This window comes from Pagrus major, chromosome 16 (genome assembly GCF_040436345.1).
Source record: "Pagrus major chromosome 16, Pma_NU_1.0".
Lineage (NCBI taxonomy): Eukaryota > Metazoa > Chordata > Actinopteri > Spariformes > Sparidae > Pagrus > Pagrus major.
The window spans coordinates 2,162,067-2,185,465 of NC_133230.1; the positions used below are offsets into that span (position 1 = coordinate 2,162,067).

The 23,399-nt window shown below is 43.9% G+C and overlaps 2 protein-coding genes across 5 annotated transcripts; both read left to right on the forward strand.

Moving 5' to 3' along the window:
• Nucleotides 1–1,283: 1,283 nt before the first annotated feature.
• LOC141010329 (uncharacterized) lies at nucleotides 1,284–22,017 on the forward strand. Of its 4 annotated transcripts, none has more exons than XM_073483219.1 (3): nucleotides 1,284–2,804; nucleotides 5,537–5,838; nucleotides 20,979–22,017. In XM_073483219.1, the coding sequence occupies exons 1-3, from the start codon at nucleotides 1,469–1,471 to the stop codon at nucleotides 21,702–21,704; spliced, it is 2,364 nt and encodes a 787-aa protein (XP_073339320.1). In that variant the 5' UTR covers nucleotides 1,284–1,468; the 3' UTR covers nucleotides 21,705–22,017. The 4 variants fall into 4 exon arrangements, with proteins under 4 accessions (XP_073339320.1, XP_073339321.1, XP_073339318.1 ...); XM_073483220.1 differs by lacking the exon at nucleotides 20,979–22,017 and adding an exon at nucleotides 15,362–15,820 and having other exon boundaries at nucleotides 5,285–5,872; XM_073483217.1 differs by lacking the exon at nucleotides 20,979–22,017 and adding an exon at nucleotides 11,839–12,954 and having other exon boundaries at nucleotides 5,453–5,851.
• On the forward strand, nucleotides 7,013–7,964 carry LOC141010170 (uncharacterized). Its single transcript, XM_073483039.1, has 2 exons — nucleotides 7,013–7,103; nucleotides 7,205–7,964. Exons 1-2 carry the CDS (start codon nucleotides 7,013–7,015, stop codon nucleotides 7,936–7,938), a joined length of 825 nt encoding a protein of 274 aa, XP_073339140.1. The 3' UTR covers nucleotides 7,939–7,964.
• Nucleotides 22,018–23,399: the final 1,382 nt, after the last annotated feature.

Consider the following 23,399-nt stretch of genomic DNA (forward strand, 5'->3'; position numbering starts at 1 on the left):
AGTGTAGTCAGATATGTTTTAAACAGGTTCTGAATAAAATGTGTTGAGTCTGAAGCGGAAATAAAAGCCTCCGCACTTCCCCCGTCGGAGCTTAACAGCGTGACACCCAGCGGAAGTAAACAGTAGCAGCTAGCAGCATTAGCTGCCTGTGTGTAATGAACGAAGTGGAAGACGGTACTGAGTCACAGCGCAGCTCATTATTGAATCAGTAATTAAAGAACAATGAGTTCAGTTGAGAGTTTGAGAGAGTTTGTCAACGAGCGACTAACTGCTGCTGCTGAAGAAATATTCCGAGTGTTTAAAACAACTATCGTCCAGTACGAGGAAGAGATCGATCGGCAGCGCGTCCTGCTGGATATCTGCTGGAAACCCCAAGTAAAGTTACACAGGACAGGTGAGGACAAGTTTATTATTTTAACAACACTAATGTTCAGAGCCCTGGAGTGGCCATAGAGGGGGAGATATGCATCGCAGCCACGTTTCACTACATGGAGCGAACAGACGAGTGTTTCCCTCGTGTTGGTTCATTCCACTCCGGGACTCCGGAGGTTCTGAGTGCCCGCTGCACGGCTGGGCTCCGTTCTATAGAAGACCGCAGCCAAACTCCACTCAAAAAATGCTGGTTTTACACACAAAACGTTCAGAACAATATGAGGAGCACTAAAACTCAACAGAAAGAGGTGTGTCTCATTGAACCTATTATGAAGACATGTCGGCATTGATTTTGTGTCAATGGATCAAATGAGCTGGAAACTATTGGGAAAAATGTAGATTTTACATTCAAAACATTAATAACAAGGAAAATGATGTTTTTTGCCAAATGGTACAAACACTGGAACCAAGGTATGAAATACAGAGCAGAACATATTTCACAGAAGAAGCTATTCCAGCTTTTTATGATGAGACGAGAGGAAAGGTGGAGGATCGCTCCAGTCTGCAGAGAGAATTGTGCTCACCTGCGATGGATGGACTTCACGGGCCACAGAGTCCTACGTGAAGCAAGGACTGCCCATTTTATTGATAACGAGTGGGAAACGCACTCCTCCATACTACAAACAAGAGGGATGCAGGAGACTCATACTGGTGCTAATCACCACTCAGAGAAGTGCACTCACCTCTGAGCATGCTGTTCAGTTGCTGTTCAGTTGCTGTTCCTGAAGAAGAACATGCATATTTGAGGATGAATTGAAATGTGCTCAGGTTTACATAATACAAGTTACTACAAATAAAGGTTGATTGGTTGATTAAATAATCTCTGCCTTTGTTTTCTGTCCCTGCAGAGCTCCCACAGCAACATGTCTGTAAGGAGGAGGAGGTTCTCGCTGACCAGCAGGTTTGTAACCAGGAGAGGAACTCCAGTCTGGACCAAGAGGACCCAGAGCCTCCTGAGATTAAAGAGGAACAGGAGGAACTCTGCACCAGTCGGGAGGGAGAGCAGCTTGTACTGAAGGTTGAGACGAATACTGTCATGTTGACTCCAACTAATGCGAAAAGTGACCACAGTGAAGCAGAACCAGAAAGTGACCACCAGCTCCTCTCCAACAACTCTCATGTAGCTGAGAGCCAAGATCAGAAAGGAGGAAAACATGGAGATTCAGGATCAGCTGGAGATGGAGAGCCAAAACAAAAGAAAAGACATCACAGAAGTAAAAGTCACAGTGATAATGCAAAAAACTCTACCTCATCAGACATTCACCATAACACTCACCCAGGTAAAAAGTCTTTCAAATGTGACACATGTGGAAAGGCTTTTAAGTTTAAGTCCCGATTGAATGCACACCTAAGAACCCACACAGGTGAGAAGCCGTATTCTTGCCAAACATGCGGGAAGACTTTCAAGACTTGTGGTGAATTGAATGTGCACATGAGAATCCACACAGGTGAGAAGCCGCATTCTTGCCAAACATGTGGGAAAGCTTTCAGCCAAAGTGCTCACTTAACAGTCCACATGAGAACCCACACAAGTGAGACACCATATTCTTGCCAAACATGTGGGAAGACTTTCAGTCAAAACAGTAACCTAACAGTTCACATGAGAACCCACACAGGTGACAAGCCGTATACTTGCAACACATGTGGGAAGACTTTCACTCGAAGTGCTGACTTAACAGTCCACATGAGAACCCACACAAGTGAGACACCATATTCTTGCCAAACATGTGGGAAGACTTTCAGTCAAAACAGTAACCTAACAGTTCACATGAGAACCCACACAGGTGAGAAGCCATATACTTGCAAAACATGTGGGAAAGCTTTCAAGACTTGTGTTGAATTGAATCTGCACATGAGAATCCACACAGGTGAGAAGCCGTATACTTGCAAAACATGTAGGAAAGCTTTCAGGTGTTCTGCTCACTTAACAGTCCACATGAGAACCCACACTGCTGAGAAGCCGTATACTTGCAAAACATGTAGGAAAGCTTTCAGCCAAAGTGCTCACTTAACAGTCCACATGAGAACCCACACAGGTGAGAAACCATATTCTTGCCAAACATGTGGGAAAGCTTTCGGCCGAAGTGCTCACTTAACAGTCCACATGAGAACCCACACAGGTGAGAAACCGTATACTTGCAAAACATGTGGGAAAACTTTCACCCGAAGTACTCACTTAACAGTCCACATGAGAACCCACACAGGTGAGAAACCGTATACTTGCAAAACATGTGGGAAGACTTTCAAGACTCGTGTTGAATTGAATCTGCACATGAGAATCCACACTGGTGAGAAACCATATTCTTGCAAAACATGTGGGAAAGCTTTCAACCGAAGTGATTACTTAAGAGCCCACATGAGAATCCACACAGGTGAGAAGCCATAATTTTGAAAGACCTGGGGGAAAAGTTTCTCTGATTAGTCGCTTTGAAGAGACATTTGAGGACACGTACAGGCGAGTAGCTTTGTATTTGTGAAATATGTTGGAGGTTATTCAGTTCTAGTGTTTCATGCATAATTGCAAAACTTTAACTTGAAATTATATACTTGAAAAATCTTCAGAGGCTCAATATACACAGGAGAAATGATGAGCTAAAAGCTGAATGTGTATAATTTCCCATTGAGAAGATGTCACAATATGTTTATGTGTCAATATCTTCATGCTAATTTGCCCATATTTGTGAAAATGATGATTAAAAAGTCGAGTTAATTAGTCTCATGTGTCCCACTTATTATCGCTCCTCGTGTCATGCTTTTCTACAAACATTTATATGTTAAATACTTGTAGTTTTTCCAGTAGCTTCCATGTAAGTAACCAAACAGGAAGCTGTTAGTTCAAAGTAGCAGTTTAGAAAAGAGTTGCACATTTCTTTGTGGAATTAAGCAGAGTAGATCTACACCTTAATACAAGGAGTACAACAAACATAGTGTAAACACACTGTAAAAACAGTATAAAAGTGGTGTTAAATATAGTTAATTAAATTAATATAAATAAATGTATAAAAGTATTTTGGAGTTTGCTTAGCAACTGGACAACATTTTTTGTCCAAATTGTTTATTGAAGTTTAAAAGTGTAGTCAGATATGTTTTAAACAGGTTCTGAATAAAATGTGTTGAGTCTGAAGCGGAAATAAAAGCCTCCGCACTTCCCCCGTCGGAGCTTAACAGCGTGACACCCAGCGGAAGTAAACAGTAGCAGCTAGCAGCATTAGCTGCCTGTGTGTAATGAACGAAGTGGAAGACGGTACTGAGTCACAGCGCAGCTCATTATTGAATTAGTAATTAAAGAACAATGAGTTCAGTTGAGAGTTTGAGAGAGTTTGTCAACGAGCGACTAACTGCTGCTGCTGAAGAAATATTCCGAGTGTTTAAAACAACTATCGTCCAGTACGAGGAAGAGATCGATCGGCAGCGCGTCCTGCTGGATATCTGCTGGAAACCCCAAGTAAAGTTACACAGGACAGGTGAGGACAAGTTTATTATTTTAACAACACTAATGTTCAGAGCCCTGGAGTGGCCATAGAGGGGGAGATATGCATCGCAGCCACGTTTCACTACATGGAGCGAACAGACGAGTGTTTCCCTCGTGTTGGTTCATTCCACTCCGGGACTCCGGAGGTTCTGAGTGCCCGCTGCACGGCTGGGCTCCGTTCTATAGAAGACCGCAGCCAAACTCCACTCAAAAAATGCCGATTTTACACACAAAGCGTTCAGAAAAATACGAGGAGCACTAAAATTTAACAGAAAGAGGTGTGTCTCATTGAACCTATTATGAAGACATGTCGGCATTGATTTTGTGTCAGTGGGTCAGATGAACTGGAAACTATTGGGAAAAATGTAGATTTTACATTCAAAACATTAATAACAAGGAAAATGATGTTTTTTGCCAAATGCTACAAACACTGGAACCAAGGTATGAAATACAGAGCAGAACATATTTCACAGAAGAAGCTATTCCAGCTTTTTATGATGAGACGAGAGGAAAGGTGGAGGATCGCTCCAGTCTGCAGAGAGAATTGTGCTCACCTGCGATGGATGGACTTCACGGGCCACAGAGTCCTACGTGAAGCAAGGACTGCCCATTTTATTGATAACGAGTGGGAAACGCACTCCTACATGCTACAAACAAGAGGGACGAGTCTCATACCGGTGTTACTCATCACTCAGAGAAGTGCACTCACCTCTGAGCATGCTGTTCAGTTGCTGTTCCTGAAGAAGAACATGCATATTTGAGGATGAATTGAAATGTGCTCAGGTTTACATAATACAAGTTACTACAAATAAAGGTTGATTGGTTGATTAAATAATCTCTGCCTTTTGTTCTCTGTCCCTCCAGAGCTCCCACAGCAACATGTCTGTAAGGAGGAGGAGGTTCTCACTGACCAGCAGGTTTGTAACCAGGAGAGGAACTCCAGTCTGGACCAAGAGGACCCAGAGCCTCCAGAGATTAAAGAGGAACAGGAGGAACTCTGCAGCAGTCAGGAGGGAGAGCAGCTTGTACTGAAGGTTGAGACGGATGCCGTCATGTTGACTCCAACTAATGCGAAAAGTGACCACATTGAAGCAGAACCAGAAAGTGACCACCAGCTCCTCTCTAACAACTCTCATGTAGCTGAGAGCCAAGATCAGAAAGGAGGAAAACATGGAGATTCAGGATCAGCTGGAGATGGAGAGCCAAAACAAAAGAAAAGACATCAAGGAAGCAAAAGTCACAGTGATGATGCAAAAAACTCTACCTCATCAGACATTCACCATAACACTCACCCAGGTAAAACGTCTTTCAAATGTGACACATGTGAAAAGGCTTTTAAGATTAAGTCCCGATTGAATGCACACCTAAGAACCCACACAGGTGAGAAGCCGCATTCTTGCAAAACATGTGGGAAGACTTTCAGCCGAAGTGAAAACTTAGCAGTCCACATGAGAATCCACACTGGTGAGAAACCGTATTCTTGCAAAACATGTGGGAAAGCTTTCGGCCTAAATTCATCCTTAACAATCCACATGAGAAACCACACAGGTGAGAAGCCGTATTCTTGCAAAACATGTGGGAAAGCTTTCGGCCTAAATTCATCCTTAACAATCCACATGAGAACCCACACAGGTGAGAAGCCGTATTCTTGCAAATCTTGTGGGAAGACTTTCAAGAGTGGTGGTGAATTGAATCAGCACATGACAATCCACACTGGTGAGAAGCCGTATACTTGCAAAACATGTGGGAAAGCTTTCAGCCGAAGTGCTCACTTAACAGTCCACATGAGAACTCACACAGGTGAGAAGCCTTTTACCTGTGAAATTTGTGGGAAGGCTTTTGGGCTTCGTGCACACTTAACTCTTCACATGAGAATCCATACTGGTGAGAAGCCGTATACTTGCAAAACATGTGGGAAAGCTTTCAGCCGAAGTGTTAACTTAACTCGTCACATGAGAACTCACACAGGTGAGAAGCCATAATTTTGCCAGACCTGGGGGAAAAGTTTCTCTGATCAGTCTCCGTTGAAGAGGCATTTGAGGACACGTTCAGGCGAGTAGCTTGTATTTGCGAAATATGTTGGAGGTGATTCAAATTCTAGTGTTTCATGCATAATTGCATAACTTTAACTTGAAATTATATACTTGAAAAATCCTCAGAGGCTCAATATACACAGGAGAAATGATGAGCTGAAAGCTGAATGTGTACAATTTCACTTTGAGAAGATGTCACAATATGTTTGTGTCAATATCTTCATGCTAATTTGCCCATATTTGTGAAAATGATGATTAAAAAGTTGAGCTAATCGGTCTCATGTGTCCCACTTATTATCGCTCCTCGTGTCATGCTTTTCTATAAACATTTATATGTTAAATACTCGTCGTTTTTCCAGTAGGTTCCATGTAAGTAACCAAAAAGTAAGCTGTTAGTTCAAAGTAGCAGTTTAGAAAAGAGTGGCACATTTCTTTGTGGGATTAAGCAGAGTAGATCTACGCCTTCATTCAAGGAGTACAACAAATATAGTTAATTAAATTAATATAAATAAATGTATAAAAGTTTTGGGGAGTTTGCTTAACAACTGGACAACATTTTTTGTCCAAATTATTTATTCAGGTTTAAAAGTGGAATCAGATATGTTTTAAACGAGTTCTGAATAAAATGTGTTGAGTCTGAAGCGGAACTAAAAGCCTCCGCACTTCCCCTGTCGGAGCTTAACAGTGTGACACCCAGCGGAAGTAAACAGTAGCAGCTAGCAGCATTAGCTGCCTGTGTGTAATGAACAAAGTGGAAGACGGTACTGAGTCACAGCGCAGCTCATTATTGAATTAGTAATCAAAGAACAATGAGTTCAGTTGAGAGTTTGAGAGAGTTTGTCAACGAGCAACTAACTGCTGCTGCTGAAGAAATATTCCGAGTGTTTAAAACAACTATCGTCCAGTACGAGGAAGAGATCGATCGGCAGCGCGTCCTGCTGGATATCTGCTGGAAACCCCAAGTAAAGTTACACAGGATAGGTGAGGACAAGTTTATTATTTTAACAACACTAATGTTCAGAGCCCTGGAGTGGCCATAGAGGGGGAGATATGCATCGCAGCCACGTTTCACTACATGGAGCGAACAGACGAGTGTTTCCCTCGTGTTGGTTCATTCCACTCCGGGACTCCGGAGGTTCTGAGTGCCCGCTGCACGGCTGGGCTCCGTTCTATAGAAGACCGCAGCCAAACTCCACTCAAAAAATGCTGATTTTACACACAAAACGTTCATTCAATAATCTCTGCCTTTTGTTTTCTGTCCCTCCAGAGCTCCCACAGCAACATGTCTGTAAGGAGGAGGAGTTTCTCCCTGACCAGCAGGTCTGTAACCAGGAGAAGAACTCCAGTCTGGACCAAGAGGACCCAGAGCCTCCAGAGATTAAAGAGGAACAGGAGGAACTCTGCACCAGTCGGGAGGGAGAGCAGCTTGTACTGAAGGTTGAGACGGATACCGTCATGTTGACTCCAACTTATGAGGAAAGTGACCACAGTGAAGCAGAACCAAAAAGTGACCACCAGCTCCTCTCCAACAACTCTCATGTAGCTGAGAGCCAAGATCAGAAAGGAGGAAAACATGGAGATTCGGGATCAGCTGGAGATGGAGAGCCAAAACAAAATAAAAGATATCACGGAAGCAAAAGTCACAGTGATAATGCAAAAAACTCTACCTCATTAGACATTCGCCATAACACTCACCCAGGTAAAAAGTCTTTCAAATGTGATACATGTGGAAAGGCTTTTAAGTTTGAGTCCCTTTTGAATGCTCACCTAAGAACCCACATAGGTGAGAAGCCTTATCCTTGCCAAACATGTGGGAAAGCTTTCAAGACTCGTGTTGACTTGAATCGGCACGTGAGAATCCACACTGGTGAGAAGCCTTTCATAACAAGGAAAATTATTGATTTTTCAGAAGGGGCTGGTGCGGTGGGATTTGGGTGGCTGGACGGTGACTCTAGCCATGGGGACATGGAATGTCACCTCGCTGAGGGGGAAAGAGCCTGAACTGGTGCGGGAGGTTGAGCGCTACCGGCTAGAGATAGTCGGGCTCACCTCCATGCACAGTCTCCTTAGTCTCCAACTCCTTGAGAGAGACTGGACTCTCTTCTACTCTGGAGTTGCCCGCGGTGAGAGGCGGCAAGCTGGTGTGGGCTTGCTCATAGCTCCCCAGCTCAGCCGCCTCGTGTTGGAGTTTTCCCCGGTGAACGAGAGGGTCGTTTCCCTGCACCTTCGGGTCGGGGATAGGTCTCTCACTGTTGTTTCGGCCTACGGGCCAAACGGAAGTGCAGAGTACCCGGCCTTCTTGGTGTCCCTGGGAGGGTTACTGGAGAGTGCTCCAACTGGGGACTCCATTGTTCTACTGGGGGACTTCAACGCTCACGTGGGCAGCGACAGTGTTACCTGGAGGGGTGTGATTGGGATGAACGGCCTCCCCGATCTGAACCCAAGTGGTGTTCTGTTGTTGGACTTCTGTGCTAGTCACAGTTTGTCCATAACGAACACCATGTTCAAGCATAAGGGTGTTCATCAGTGCACATGGCACCAGGACACCCTAGGCCAGAGGTCAATGATCGACTTTGTGGTCGTGTCATCTGACCCCCGGCCGTATGTCTTGGACACTTGGGTGAAGAGAGGGGCTGAGCTGTCAACTGATCACCACCTGTTGGTGAGTTGGATCCGCTGGCAGGGGAGGAAGCTGGACAGACTTGGCAGACCCAAACGTATTGTGAGGGTCTGGTGGAACCCTCTGTCGGGGAGGTCTTCAACTCCCACCTCCGGGAGAGCTTTGACCAGATCCCGAGGGAGGCTGGGGACATTGAGTCCGAATGGACCTTGTTCTCCGCTTCCATTGTTGACGCGGCTGTTCGAAGCTGTGGCCGTAAGGTCTCCGGTGCCTGTCGTGGCGGCAATCCCCGAACCCGGTGGTGGACACCGAAAGTAAGGGATGCTGTCAAGCTGAAGAAGGAGTCCTATCGAGCCTGGTTGGTTCGGGGGACTCCTGAGGAAGCTTATGGGTACTGGCAGGCCAAGCGTGCTGCAGCGCGGGCGGTCGTGGAGGCAAAGGCTCGGGTCTGGGAATAGTTCGGGGAGGCCATGGAGGAGGACTACTGGTCAGCCTCGAGGAAATTCTGGCAAACCATCCGGCGCCTTAGGAAGGGGAAGCAGCCCTCCACCAACAGTGTTTACAGTGGAGGTGGGGAGCTGTTGACCTCGACTGGGGATGTCGTCAGGAGGTGGAAGGAATACTTCGAGAATCTCCTCAATCCCACTGACACACCTTCCATAGAGGAAGCAGAGGCTGGGGACTCGGAGGTTGATCAATTCATCACCCAAGCCAAAGTCACTGAGGTAGTTCGGAAGCTGCCCGGTGGCAAACCACAGGGGGTGGATGAGATCCGCCCTGAGTACCTCAAGTCTCTGGATGTTGTGAGGCTGTCGTGGCTGACACGTCTCTGCAACATCACGTGGCAGTCGGGGACATTGCCTCTGGACTGGCAGACCGGGGTGGTGGTCCCTCTGTTCAAAAAGGGGGACCGGAGGGTGTGTTCCAACTATTGGGGGATCACACTCCTCAGCCTCCCTGTTAAAGTCTATTCCATGGTACTGGAGAGGAGAATTCGGCCGATAGTCGAACCACGGATTCAGGAGGAACAATGCGGTTTTCGTCCTGGCCGTGGAACACTGGACCAGCTCTATACCCTCCGCAGGGTGCTGGAGGGTTCATGGGAGTTTGCCCAACCAGTCCACATGTGTTTTGTGGACTTGGAGAAGGCATTCGACCGTGTCCCTCATGGCATTCTGTGGGAGGTGCTTCGGGAGTACGGGGTCGGGGGCCCTCTGCTAAGGACTGTACGGTCCCTGTATGACTGGAGCAGGAGCTTGGTTCGCATTGCCGGCAGTAAGTCAGACCTGTTCCCGGTGCATGTTGGACTCCGGCAGGGCTGCCCTTTGTCACCGGTTCTGTTCATTATTTTTATGGACAGAATTTCTAGGCGCAGTCATGGGCCGGAGGGGATCTGGTTCAGGAGTCACTGGATTTCATCCCTGCTTTTCGCAGATGATGTTGTCTTGTTGGCTCCTTCGAGCCAGGACCTCCAGCATGTCCTGGGGCGGTTTGCAGCCGAGTGTGAAGCAGCTGGAATGAGAATCAGCACCTCCAAGTCTGAGGCCATGGTTCTCGACCGGAGAAAGATGGCTTGTTCCCTCTGGGTTGGGGGAGAGTTCCTACCTCAAGTGGAGAAGTTCAAGTATCTCGGGGTCTTGTTCACGAGTGAGGGAAAGATGGAGCGCGAGATTGACAGGCGGATCGGTGCGGCGGCCGCAGTAATGCGGTTGTTGTATCGGTCTGTCGTGGTGAAGAGAGAGCTGAGCCAAAAGGCGAAGCTCTCGATTTACCGGTCAATCTAGTTCCTACACTCACCTATGGTCATGAACTTTGGGTCGTGACCGAAAGAATAAGATACCGGATACAAGCGGCCGAAATGAGTTTCCTTCGCAGGGTGGCGGGGCGCTCCCTTAGAGACAGGGTGAGGAGCTCTGTCACACGGGAGCAGCTCGGAGTATAGCCGCTGCTCCTCCACATCGAGAGGAGCCAGCTGAGGTGGCTCGGGCATCTGTATCGGATGCCCCCTGGACGCCTCCCTCGGGAGGTGTTCCAGGCATGCCCCACCGGGAGGAGGAGACCCCGAGGAAGACCCAGGACACGCTGGTGTGACTATGTCGCCCGGCTGGCCTGGGAACACCTTGGGATCCTCCCGGAGGAGCTGGAGGAATTGTCCGGGGAGAGGGAAGTGTGGGTGTCCCTGCTCAGGTAGCTGCCCCCACGACCCGGCCCCGTATGAGCGGAAGAAAATGGATGGATGGATGATTGTTTTTGCCAAATGCTACAAACACTGGAACCAAGGTATGAAATACAGAGCAGAAAATATTTCACAGAAGAATGTATTCCCACAGAGTCCTACGTGAAGCAAGGACTGCCCATTTTATTGATAACGAGCGGGAAACGCACTTCTACATGCTACAAACAAGAGGGATGCACAAGACTCATACCGGTGCTAATCACCGCTCAGAGAAGTGCACTCACCTCTGAGCATGCTGTTCAGTTGCTGTTCCTGAAGACGAACATGCATATTTGAGGATGAACTGAAATGTGCTCAGGTTTACATAATACAAGTTACTACAAATAAAGGTTGATTGGTTGATTAGATAATCTCTGCCTTTTGTTTTCTGTCCCTGCAGAGCTCCCACAGCAACATGTCTGTAAGGAGGAGGAGGAGGTTCTCGCTGACCAGCAGGTTTGTAACCAGGAGAGGAACTCCAGTCTGGACCAAGAGGACCCAGAGCCTCCAGAGATTAAAGAGGAACAGGAGGAACTCTGCACCAGTCAGGAGGGAGAGCAGCTTGTACTGAAGGTTGAGACGGATACCGTCATGTTGGCTCCAACTTATGAGGAAAGTGACCACAGTGAAGCAGAACCAAAAAGTGACCACCAGCTCCTCTCTAACAACTCTCATGTAGCTGAGAGCCAAGATCAGAAAGGAGGAAAACATGGAGATTCAGGATCAGCTGGAGATGGAGAGCCAAAACAAAAGAAAAGACATCATGGAAGCAAGAGTCACAGTGAAAATGCAAAAAACTCTACCTCATCAGACATTCACCATAACACTCACCCAGGTAAAAAGTCTTTCAAATGTGACACATGTGGAAAGGCTTTTAAGTTTAAGTCCCTATTGAATGCTCACCTAAGAACCCACAGATGTGAGAAGACTTATACTTGCCAAACATGTGGGAAGACTTTCAGCCGAAGTGCAAACTTAACAGTCCACATGAGAATCCACACTGGTGAGAAGCCTTATTTTTGCCAAACATGTGGGAAAGCTTTCAAACGAAGTGCAAACTTAACAGACCACATGAGAACCCACACAGGTGAGAAGCCTTATTTTTGCCAAACATGTGGGAAAGCTTTCAAACGAAGTGCAAACTTAACAGACCACATGAGAACCCACACAGGTGAGAAGCCTTATTCTTGCAAAACATGTGGGAAAGCTTTCAAACGAAGTGCTCACTTAACAGACCACATGAGAACCCACACAGGTGAGAAGCCGTATTCTTGCAAAACATGTGGAAAAGCTTTCAGCCAAAGTGCAAACTTAACAGTCCACATGAGAACCCACACAGGTGAGAAACCGTATTCTTGCAAAACATGTGGGAAGACTTTCAAGACTTGTGTTGAATTGAATCTGCACATGAGAATCCACACTGGTGAGAAACTGTTTTCTTGCCAAACATGTGGGAAGACTTTCAACCGAAGTGATCACTTAACAGCCCACTTGAGAACCCACACAGGTGAGAAACCATATTCTTGCAAAACATGTGGGAAAGCTTTCAGCCGAAGTGTTAACTTAACTCGTCACATGAGAATCCACACTGGTGAGAAACCGTATACTTGCAAAACATGTGGGAAAGCTTTCAAGACTTGTGTTGAATTGAATCTGCACATGAGAATCCACACTGGTGAGAAACTGTTTTCTTGCCAAACATGTGGGAAGACTTTCAACCGAAGTGTTCACTTAAGAGCCCACATGAGAACCCACATTGGTGAGAAGCCATAATTTTGCAACACATGTGGGAAGACATTCAAGGACAGCAGTGCCATAAAATGTCACATGAGAATCCACACATTTGAGAAGCCATAATTTTGAAAGACCTGGGGGAAAAGTTTCTCTGATCAGTCTGCTTTGAAGAGACATTTGAGGACACGTACAGGCGATTAGCTTTGTATTTGTGAAATATGTTGGAGGTTATTCAGTTCTAGTGTTTCATGCATAATTGCAAAACTTTAACTTGAAATTATATACTTGAAAAATCTTCAGAGGCTCAATATACACAGGAGAAATGATGAGCTAAAAGCTGAATGTGGACAATTTCCCCTTGAGAAGATGTCACAATATGTTTATGTGTCAATATCTTCATGCTGATTTGCCCATATTTGTGAAAATGATGATTAAAAAGTCGAGTTAATTGGTCTCATGTGTCCCACTTATTATCGCTCCTCGTGTCATGCTTTTCTACAAACATTTATATGTTAAATACTTGTAGTTTTTCCAGTAGCTTCCATGTAAGTAACCAAAAAGTAAGCTGTTAGTTCAAAGTAGCAGTTTAGAAAAGAGTGGCACATTTCTTTGTGGGATTAAGCAGAGTAGATCTACACCTTAATACAAGGAGTACAACAAACATAGTGTAAACACACTGTGTGAAAACAGTATAAGAATGGTGTTAAATATAGTTAATTAAATTCATATAAATAAATGTATAAAAGTTTGGGGGAGTTTGCTGAGCAACTGCACAACATTTTTTATCCAAATTATTTATTAAGGTTTAAAAGTGTAGTCAGATATGTTTTAAACAGGTTCTGAATAAAATGTGTTGAGTCTGAAGCGGAAATAAAAGCCTCCGCACTTCCCCCGTCGGAGCTTAACAGCGTGACACCCAGCGGAAGTAAACAGTAGCAGCTAGCAGCATTAGCTGCCTGTGTGTAATGAACGAAGTGGAAGACGGTACTGAGTCACAGCGCAGCTCATTATTGAATTAGTAATTAAAGAACAATGAGTTCAGTTGAGAGTTTGAGAGAGTTTGTCAACGAGCGACTAACTGCTGCTGCTGAAGAAATATTCCGAGTGTTTAAAACAACTATCGTCCAGTCCGAGGAAGAGATCGATCGGCAGCGCGTCCTGCTGGATATCTGCTGGAAACCCCAAGTAAAGTTACACAGGACAGGTGAGGACAAGTTTATTATTTTAACAACACTAATGTTCAGAGCCCTGGAGTGGCCATAGAGGGGGAGATATGCATCGCAGCCACGTTTCACTACATGGAGCGAACAGACGAGTGTTTCCCTCGTGTTGGTTCATTCCACTCCGGGACTCCGGAGGTTCTGAGTGCCCGCTGCACGGCTGGGCTCCGTTCTATAGAAGACCGCAGCCAAACTCCACTCAAAAAATGCTGATTTTACACACAAAACGTTCAGAAAAATACGAGGAGCACTTAAACTCAACAGAAAGAGGTGTGTCTCATTGAACCTATTATGAAGACATGTCGGCATTGATTTTGAGTCAGTGGGTCAGATGAGCTGGAAACTATTGGGAAAAATGTACATTTTACATTCAAAACATTAATAACAAGGAAAATTATGTTGTTTGCCAAATGCTTCAAACACTGGAACCAAGGTATGAAATACAGAGCAGGACATGTTTCACAGAAGAAGCTATTCCAGCTCTTTATGATGAGACGAGAGGAAAGGTGGAGGATCGCTCCAGTCTGCAGAGAGAATTGTGCTCACCTGCGATGGATGGACTTCACGGGCCACAGAGTCCTACGTGAAGCAAGGACTGCCCATTTTATTGATAACGAGTGGGAAACGCACTCCTACATGCTACAAACAAGAGGGACGAGTCTCATACCGGTGTTACTCATCACTCAGAGAAGTGCACTCACCTCTGAGCATGCTGTTCAGTTGCTGTTCAGTTGCTGTTCCTGAAGAAGAACATGCATATTTGAGGATGAATTGAAATGTGCTCAGGTTTACATAATACAAGTCACTACAAATAAAGGTTGATTGGTTGATTAAATAATCTCTGCCTTTTGTTTTCTGTCCCTCCAGAGCTCCCACAGCAACATGTCTGTAAGGAGGAGGAGGTTCTCGCTGACCAGCAGGTTTGTAACCAGGAGAGGAACTCCAGTCTGGACCAAGAGGACCCAGAGCCTCCAGAGATTAAAGAGGAACAGGAGGAACTCTGCACCAGTCGGGAGGGAGAGCAGCTTGTACTGAAGGTTGAGACGGATACCGTCATGTTGACTCCAACTTATGAGGAAAGTGACCACAGTGAAGCAGAACCAAAAAGTGACCACCAGCTCCTCTCCAACAACTCTCATGTAGCTGAGAGCCAAGATCAGAAAGGAGGAAAACATGGAGATTCAGGATCAGCTGGAGATGGAGAGCCAAAACAAAAGAAAAGACATCACAGAAGCAAAAGTCACAGTGATGATGCAAAAAACTCTACCTCATCAGACATTCACCATAACACTCACCCAGGTAAAAAGTCTTTCAAATGTGACACATGTGGAAAGGCTTTTAAGATTAAGTCCCTATTGAATACACACCTAAGAACCCACACAGGTGAGAAGCCGCATTCTTGCCAAACATGTGGGAAAGCTTTCAGCCAAAGTGCTCACTTAACAGTCCACATGAGAACCCACACAAGTGAGACACCATATTCTTGCCAAACATGTGGGAAGACTTTCAGTCAAAACAGTAACCTAACAGTTCACATGAGAACCCACACAGGTGACAAGCCGTATACTTGCAAAACATGTGGGAAAACTTTCACCCGAAGTACTCACTTAACAGTCCACATGAGCACCCACACAGGGGAGAAACCGTATTCTTGCAAAACATGTGGGAAGACTTTTAAGGACAGCAGTAACTTAACACTTCACATGCGAATCCACACAGGTGAGAAGCCGTATACTTGCAACACGTGTGGGAAGACTTTCAAATCTTGTACTGAATTAAATCGACACATGAGATTCCACACAGGTGAGAAGCCTTTTACCTGTGATACTTGTGGGAAGGCTTTCGTGCTTCGTCCTCAGTTAACTCGTCACATGAGGGTCCACACTGGTGAGAAACCGTATACTTAATGTCTTAATGATTCATGTGATTTGTGTTTAAGACAGTCCACATTAAGCCATGGTGACATTCTGGGAAAGGTGAAACACGATTTCAAACATTAAAAATGTTAGTTTAGTTTTAGTTAGTTTCTGTGAGTTTTAGACTTGGATTCTGATAATAATAAGTTAAAATAGTTCACCACTCAGAGCGACTGAAGAAGACCATCATCATCGTCTGTTACATGTTAATGTTGTTTAGTTGCCATCTCATTCATTTAAATGAAAATAAATATATTTAACCGTATGTCGTTGTCTGTGGAGGTTTGTTTTACTGTGGAGAACCAATGGTAACTGTGTGTACAAGCCACTACTGCAGTAATGAGATTAAATACATTGATATTGATTAAAGTTAACCTTGTCTAGTCAAATTTGATTAATTTCCTCCAGATTAGTCAGAGATAAAAGAACGGAGGTGGTGCTCATATTCATGAGTGCTTTATTAATCTCAAGTGATTAATACATTAATTTATATGTAGTTTTTCTCCTACATTGGCATGAGAATAAGCTGACAGTTCCTAGATGTTACTCCTCATTAAGAAGAGATCTTAAATGTTGAGTATGAATGGGAGGAATTATTACTTTTAACAAACTTTTAATGTTTGTATTTCAAACATTGATGCATGAAATTCTGAGTGTCACTAATGTTGCAGCTGGTAAAGGTGGAGATAATTATCTTGAAAGTATTTTATATACTGCTGTGGAATTTAACCTATAAAATGCATACTTTATTAGTTGATTTATATTTTGTATTAATCAATGTAAATAGATGTAAATTAGTAAAAGTACGTAAAGTAGCCTAAAAATTGAAATACACAAGAAAAAGTTCAGTACTTCAGTAAATATACTTTATTAAATTCCACTTGTAGTTGCACAACAACACAATAAACATCATCAAACAAACAAGTGTTTTATTTCATATCATTTTGTTTTATTTTATTTTATTTTATTTTGTATTTTATTTTATTTTATTTTGTATTATTTTATTTTATCTTATTTTATTTTGAAGTGTATGGGCTGTCGTCCTCCAAAGGTGCCAAAGCTGGGTGGATATGATAGAGAAATCTTTATGGAAACAGATCTCAAGCCAGCGTCCGAACCAGAGTGTGGCCACTCCCTGGTATTCTCAAATCCTGGCAAAGTGATGCCCAAAAATGCTTTGCCCTCTGCTCTATCAGAACTCCTCTCGGACCCTCAGTCTTAGGAGCTCAACCAAAATTCACCCCCGTTCTTTGGTGTGTGTGTCCTTTTAGAGTCCATTCGCTCAGGCCCGCCTGTTTCCTCTAATTGTTCACTTTTGGGGAACTGAGGGCCCCTCTATCCTGTTGGAAAAGAATGGGTCTGCATAACATCTCTCTCTCAAGGGAATATGTGTATGTGGATGTGTGTGCGTGACTATGTTGATGTTAGTCTCTCTATCCTTAGATGGAAATGTATACATTGAATCAACCCTGAACCTCTCTCTATCCTTAGATGGAAATGTATACATTGAACCTCTGAATTCCTCAGTCCTTGGTGTGGGCCTCTTCCTTTAGCTATTCTCTGACGCACACTACAGGACTAATATGTTGTTATCCTGGATATGAGACCTCCAAGTTGTCCCCTTCCCAAATATACTTAAAGGGAAGCATCTGGTCCTGTCGCATCCTGTCCTGTCACTCAGAACTCAGGAGGTATAAGAAACACACAGACACTACAATTTTTATTTTATATTATTGAACTGTTCATTTAAAAGTAGCGATCTAAAGAAGTGCCATCACATCACATGTGTAAATATCTTCATGCTGATTTGCCCATATTTGTAAAAATGATGATTAAAGAGTCCAGTTAATCGGTCTCATGTGTCCCACTTATTATCGCTCCTCGTGTCATGCTTTTCTATAAACATTTATATGTTAAATACTTGTAGATTTTCCAGTAGCTTCCATGTAAGTAACCAAAAAGTAAGCTGTTAGTTCAAAGTAGCAGTTTAGAAAAGAGTGGCACATTTCTTTGTGGGATTAAGCAGAGTAGATCTACACCTTAATACAAGGAGTACAACAAACATAGTGTAAACACACTGTGTAAAAACAGTATAAAAATGATGTTAAAAATAGTTAATTAAATTAATATAAATAAATGGAAGAAATGGAAAAAGACAAAGAATAAAATCAAAGAATTTTGGAGTTTGCTTCGCAACTGGACAACATGTTTTGTCCAAATTATTTATTCAGGTTTAAAAGTGTAGTCAGATATATTTTAAACAAGTTCTGAAAAAAATGTGTTCAGTCTGACGCGGAATTAAAACCCTCCGCACTTCCCCCGTCGGAGCTTAACAGCGTGACACCCAGCGGAAGTAAACAGTAGCAGCTAGCAGCATTAGCTGCCTGTGTGTAATGAACGAAGTGGAAGACGGTACTGAGTCACAGCGCAGCTCATTATTGAATTAGTCATTAAAGAACAATGAGTTCAGCTGAGAGTTTGAGAGAGTTTGTCAACGAGCGACTAACTGCTGCTGCTGAAGAAATATTCCGAGTGTTTAAAACAACTATCGTCCAGTACGAGGAAGAGATCGATCGGCAGCGCGTCCTGCTGGATATCTGCTGGAAACCCCAAGTAAAGTTACACAGGACAGGTGAGGACAAGTTTATTATTTTAACAACACTAATGTTCAGAGCCCTGGAGTGGCCATAGAGGGGGAGATATGCATCGCAGCCACGTTTCACTACACGGAGCGAACAGACGAGTGTTTCCCTCGTGTTGGTTCATTCCACTCCGGGACTCCGGAGGTTCTGAGTGCCCGCTGCACGGCTGGGCTCCGTTCTATAGAAGACCGCAGCCAAACTCCACTCAAAAAATGCTGATTTCACACACAAAACGTTCAGAAAAACATGAGGAGCACTAAAACTCAACAGAAAGAGGTGTGTCTCATTGAACCTATTATGAAGACATGTCGGCATTGATTTTGAGTCAGTTGGTCAGATGAGCTGTAAACTATTGGGAAAAATGTAGATTTTACCGTCAAAACATTAATAACAAGGAAAATGATGTTTTTTGCCAAATGCTACAAACACTGGAACCAAGACATGAAATACAGAGCAGAAAATATTTCACAGAAGAAGCTATTCCAGCTTTTTATGATGAGACGAGAGGAAAGGTGGAGGATCGCTCCAGTCTGCAGAGAGAATTGTTCTCACCTGCGATGGATGGACTTCACTGGCCACAGAGTCCTACGTGAAGCAAGGACTGCCCATTTTATTGATAATGAGAGGGAAACGCACTCCTACATACTACAAAAAAGATGGACGAGACTAGGCCTGTCACGATAACAAATTTTGATGGACGATAAATTGTCCTAGAAATTATTGCGATAAACGATAATATTGTCGCTTTGAGACCATTTTTCAACTAATATAATGATAATGGCATAATATTGCAAGTACACCCTTTCAAAGATCAATAAACCTTTATTTCTAAAGAATATTTAACATTGGAATGTGAAAAAGACATTTTAAATATCCAAAATAAATAAAGATGGAGGCTGTGGCCAAAGCAATTGAGCCATGGCCAGCCACGGTTCCTTATTGCAGCAACAATGTTAGCACCATCGTCTGTAGTGATGCGGAGGCGTGACGGTACACGTCATGATGATGACGTATGTGTTTTTTTTCAAGGCGTTTCCCCGGTGTCCTCCTGTTAATCTAAACATGTACCGGCTGTCCGTTTATAATCATATGGATGCTGTTATAATGTGTTGTAATTGAGATCCTGACTCACCAAACATCCTGGAAAGTGACAAAGTTACGTTTTTCTATAATTTACATAATTACATAATCGCCATCAGTAAACTGGACGCTGTCTGACTATTTCACTCTCGGGGTTCACTAAGTTCACTGAGTCTTGTCGGGGACAGGCGCTGTTTTTCGGGTTGAAATGTGACAAAGAGTCGGTCAGACCGACAGGCTGACAGACACTTCTTCACGAATAACTGCGGTATTTTTTTCCTCACATAAGTTGCCAAAGACACGACCAGTTACTACGTTCCTGTTGTTTGGTCCTGTAACGTTGCTTTGTGGGACATTTATTTTTATTTTGTTGAGTGAAGGATCTGTAGAGTTATCAGACACCAACACCATCAGATCAACACGCCCTCGCTCCGCGCCGCCGGCTCAGTTCGCCTCTGATGCTACCTCCGGAGGCGCAGCGAAATTTCACCCCTCACCGCATCTGAAACGTTCACACAAAGAAGGATGCGGAGAATTGGCGCAGTATCCCCGCATGCAAACGGCTGCGTGAATGGGGCTAGTGACTGACAAGAGGGTTCTCGTGAGAGACACGAGGAAAACAAATAAGCATGCAAATGGAAATTATCGAGGCCGGCAAAATTATCGAGCTCATTTTAATTTATCGTATGATTAATTGATTTATTGATTATCGTGACAGGCCTAGACGAGACTCATCCTGGTGCTAATCACCACTCAGAGAAGTGCACTCACCTCTGAGCATGCTGTTCAGTTGCTGTTCAGTTGCTGTTCAGTTGCTGTTCAGTTGCTGTTCAGTTGCTGTTCCTGAAGAAGAACATGCATATTTGAGGATGAATTGAAATGTGCTCAGGTTTACATAATACAAGTCACTACAAATAAAGGTTGATTGGTTGATTAAATAATCTCTGCCTTTTGTTCTCTGTCCCTCCAGAGCTCCCACAGCAACATGTCTGTAAGGAGGAGGAGGTTCTCGCTGACCAGCAGGTTTGTAACCAGGAGAGGAACTCCAGTCTGGACCAAGAGGACCCAGAGCCTCCAGAGATTAAAGAGGAACAGGAGGAACTCTGCAGCAGTCGGGAGGGAGAGCAGCTTGTACTGAAGGTTGAGACGGATGCCGTCATGTTGACCCCAACTTATGAGGAAAGTGACAACAGTGAAGCAGAACCAAAAAGTGACCACCAGCTCCTCTTTAACAACTCTCATGTAGCTGAGAGCCAAGATCAGAAAGGAGGAAAACATGGAGATTCAGGATCAGCTGGAGATGGAGAGCCAAAACAAAAGAAAAGACATCACGGAAGCAAAAGACACAGTGATAATGCAAAAAACTCTACCTCATCAGACATTCACCATAACACTCACCCAGGTAAAAAGTCTTTCAAATGTGACACATGTGGAAAGGCTTTTAAGATTAAGTCCCTATTGAATACACACCTAAGAATCCACACTGGTGAGAAACCGTTTTCTTGCAAAACATGTGGAAAAGCTTTCAAGACCTGTGCTGAATTGAATCTGCACATGAGATTCCACACAGGTGAGAAGCCGTATTCTTGCCAAACATGTGGGAAGACTTTCAAGTCTCGTGGTGAATTGAATCTGCACATGAGAATCCACACTGGTGAGAAGCCGTATACTTGCAAAACATGTGGTAAAGCTTTCACTCAAAGTGCAAACTTAACAGTTCACATGAGAACCCACACAGGTGAGAAACCGTATTCTTGCCAAACATGTGGGAAGACTTTCAAGTCTCGTGGTGAATTGAATCAGCACATGAGATTCCACACTGGTGAGAAGCCATATACTTGCAAAACATGTGGGAAAGCTTTCGGCCGAAGTGCTCACTTAACAGTCCACATGAAAACCCACACAGGTGAGAAACCGTATTCTTGCCAAACATGTGGGAAGACTTTCACTCGAAGTACTGACTTAACAGTCCACATGAGAATCCACACTGGTGAGAAGCCGTATTCTTGCCAAACATGTGGGAAGACTTTCAAGTCTCGTGGTGAATTGAATCAGCACATGAGAATCCACACTGGTGAGAAGCCGTATACTTGCCAAACATGTGGGAAGACTTCCACTCGAAGTGCTGACTTAACAGTCCACATGAGAACCCACACAGGTGAGAAACCGTATTCTTGCCAAACATGTGGGAAGACTTTCAAGTCTCGTGGTGAATTGAATCAGCACATGAGATTCCACACTGGTGAGAAGCCGTATTCTTGCAAAACATGTGGGAAAGCTTTCGGCCGAAGTGCTCACTTAACTCGTCACATGAGAACTCACACAGGTGAGAAGCCATAATTTTGAAAGACCTGGAGGAAAAGTTTCTCTGATCAGTCTGCTTTGAAGAGACATTTGAGGACACGTACAGGCGAGTAGCTTTGTATTTGCGACATATGTTGGAGGTGATTCAGTTCTAGTGTTTCATGCATAATTCCAGAACTTTAACTTGAAATTATATACTTGAAAAATCCTCAGAGGCTCAATATACACAGGAGAAATGATGAGCTGAAAGCTGAATGTGTACAATTTCACTTTGAGAAGATGTCACAATATGTTTGTGTCAATATCTTCATGCTGATTTGCCCATATTTGTGAAAATGATGATTAAAAAGTCGAGTTAATTAGTCTCATGTGTCCCACTTATTATCGCTCCTCGTGTCATGCTTTTCTACAAACATTTATATGTTAAATACTTGTAGTTTTTCCAGTAGCTTCCATGTAAGTAACCAAACAGGAAGCTGTTAGTTCAAAGTAGCAGTTTAGAAAAGAGTTGCACATTTCTTTGTGGAATTAAGCAGAGTAGATCTACACCTTAATACAAGGAGTACAACAAACATAGTGTAAACACACTGTAAAAACAGTATAAAAGTGGTGTTAAATATAGTTAATTAAATTAATATAAATAAATGTATAAAAGTATTTTGGAGTTTGCTTAGCAACTGGACAACATTTTTTGTCCAAATTGTTTATTGAAGTTTAAAAGTGTAGTCAGATATGTTTTAAACAGGTTCTGAATAAAATGTGTTGAGTCTGAAGCGGAAATAAAAGCCTCCGCACTTCCCCCGTCGGAGCTTAACAGCGTGACACCCAGCGGAAGTAAACAGTAGCAGCTAGCAGCATTAGCTGCCTGTGTGTAATGAACGAAGTGGAAGACGGTACTGAGTCACAGCGCAACTCATTATTGAATTAGTAATTAAAGAACAATGAGTTCAGTTGAGAGTTTGAGAGAGTTTGTCAACGAGCGACTAACTGCTGCTGCTGAAGAAATATTCCGAGTGTTTAAAACAACTATCGTCCAGTACGAGGAAGAGGTCGATCGGCAGCGCGTCCTGCTGGATATCTGCTGGAAACCCCAAGTAAAGTTACACAGGACAGGTGAGGACAAGTTTATTATTTTAACAACACTAATGTTCAGAGCCCTGGAGTGGCCATAGAGGGGGAGATATGCATCGCAGCCACGTTTCACTACATGGAGCGAACAGACGAGTGTTTCCCTCGTGTTGGTTCATTCCACTCCGGGACTCCGGAGGTTCTGAGTGCCCGCTGCACGGCTGGGCTCCGTTCTATAGAAGACCGCAGCCAAACTCCACTCAAAAAATGCCGATTTTACACACAAAGCGTTCAGAAAAATACGAGGAGCACTAAAATTTAACAGAAAGAGGTGTGTCTCATTGAACCTATTATGAAGACATGTCGGCATTGATTTTGTGTCAGTGGGTCAGATGAACTGGAAACTATTGGGAAAAATGTAGATTTTACATTCAAAACATTAATAACAAGGAAAATGATGTTTTTTGCCAAATGCTACAAACACTGGAACCAAGGTATGAAATACAGAGCAGAACATATTTCACAGAAGAAGCTATTCCAGCTTTTTATGATGAGACGAGAGGAAAGGTGGAGGATCGCTCCAGTCTGCAGAGAGAATTGTGCTCACCTGCGATGGATGGACTTCACGGGCCACAGAGTCCTACGTGAAGCAAGGACTGCCCA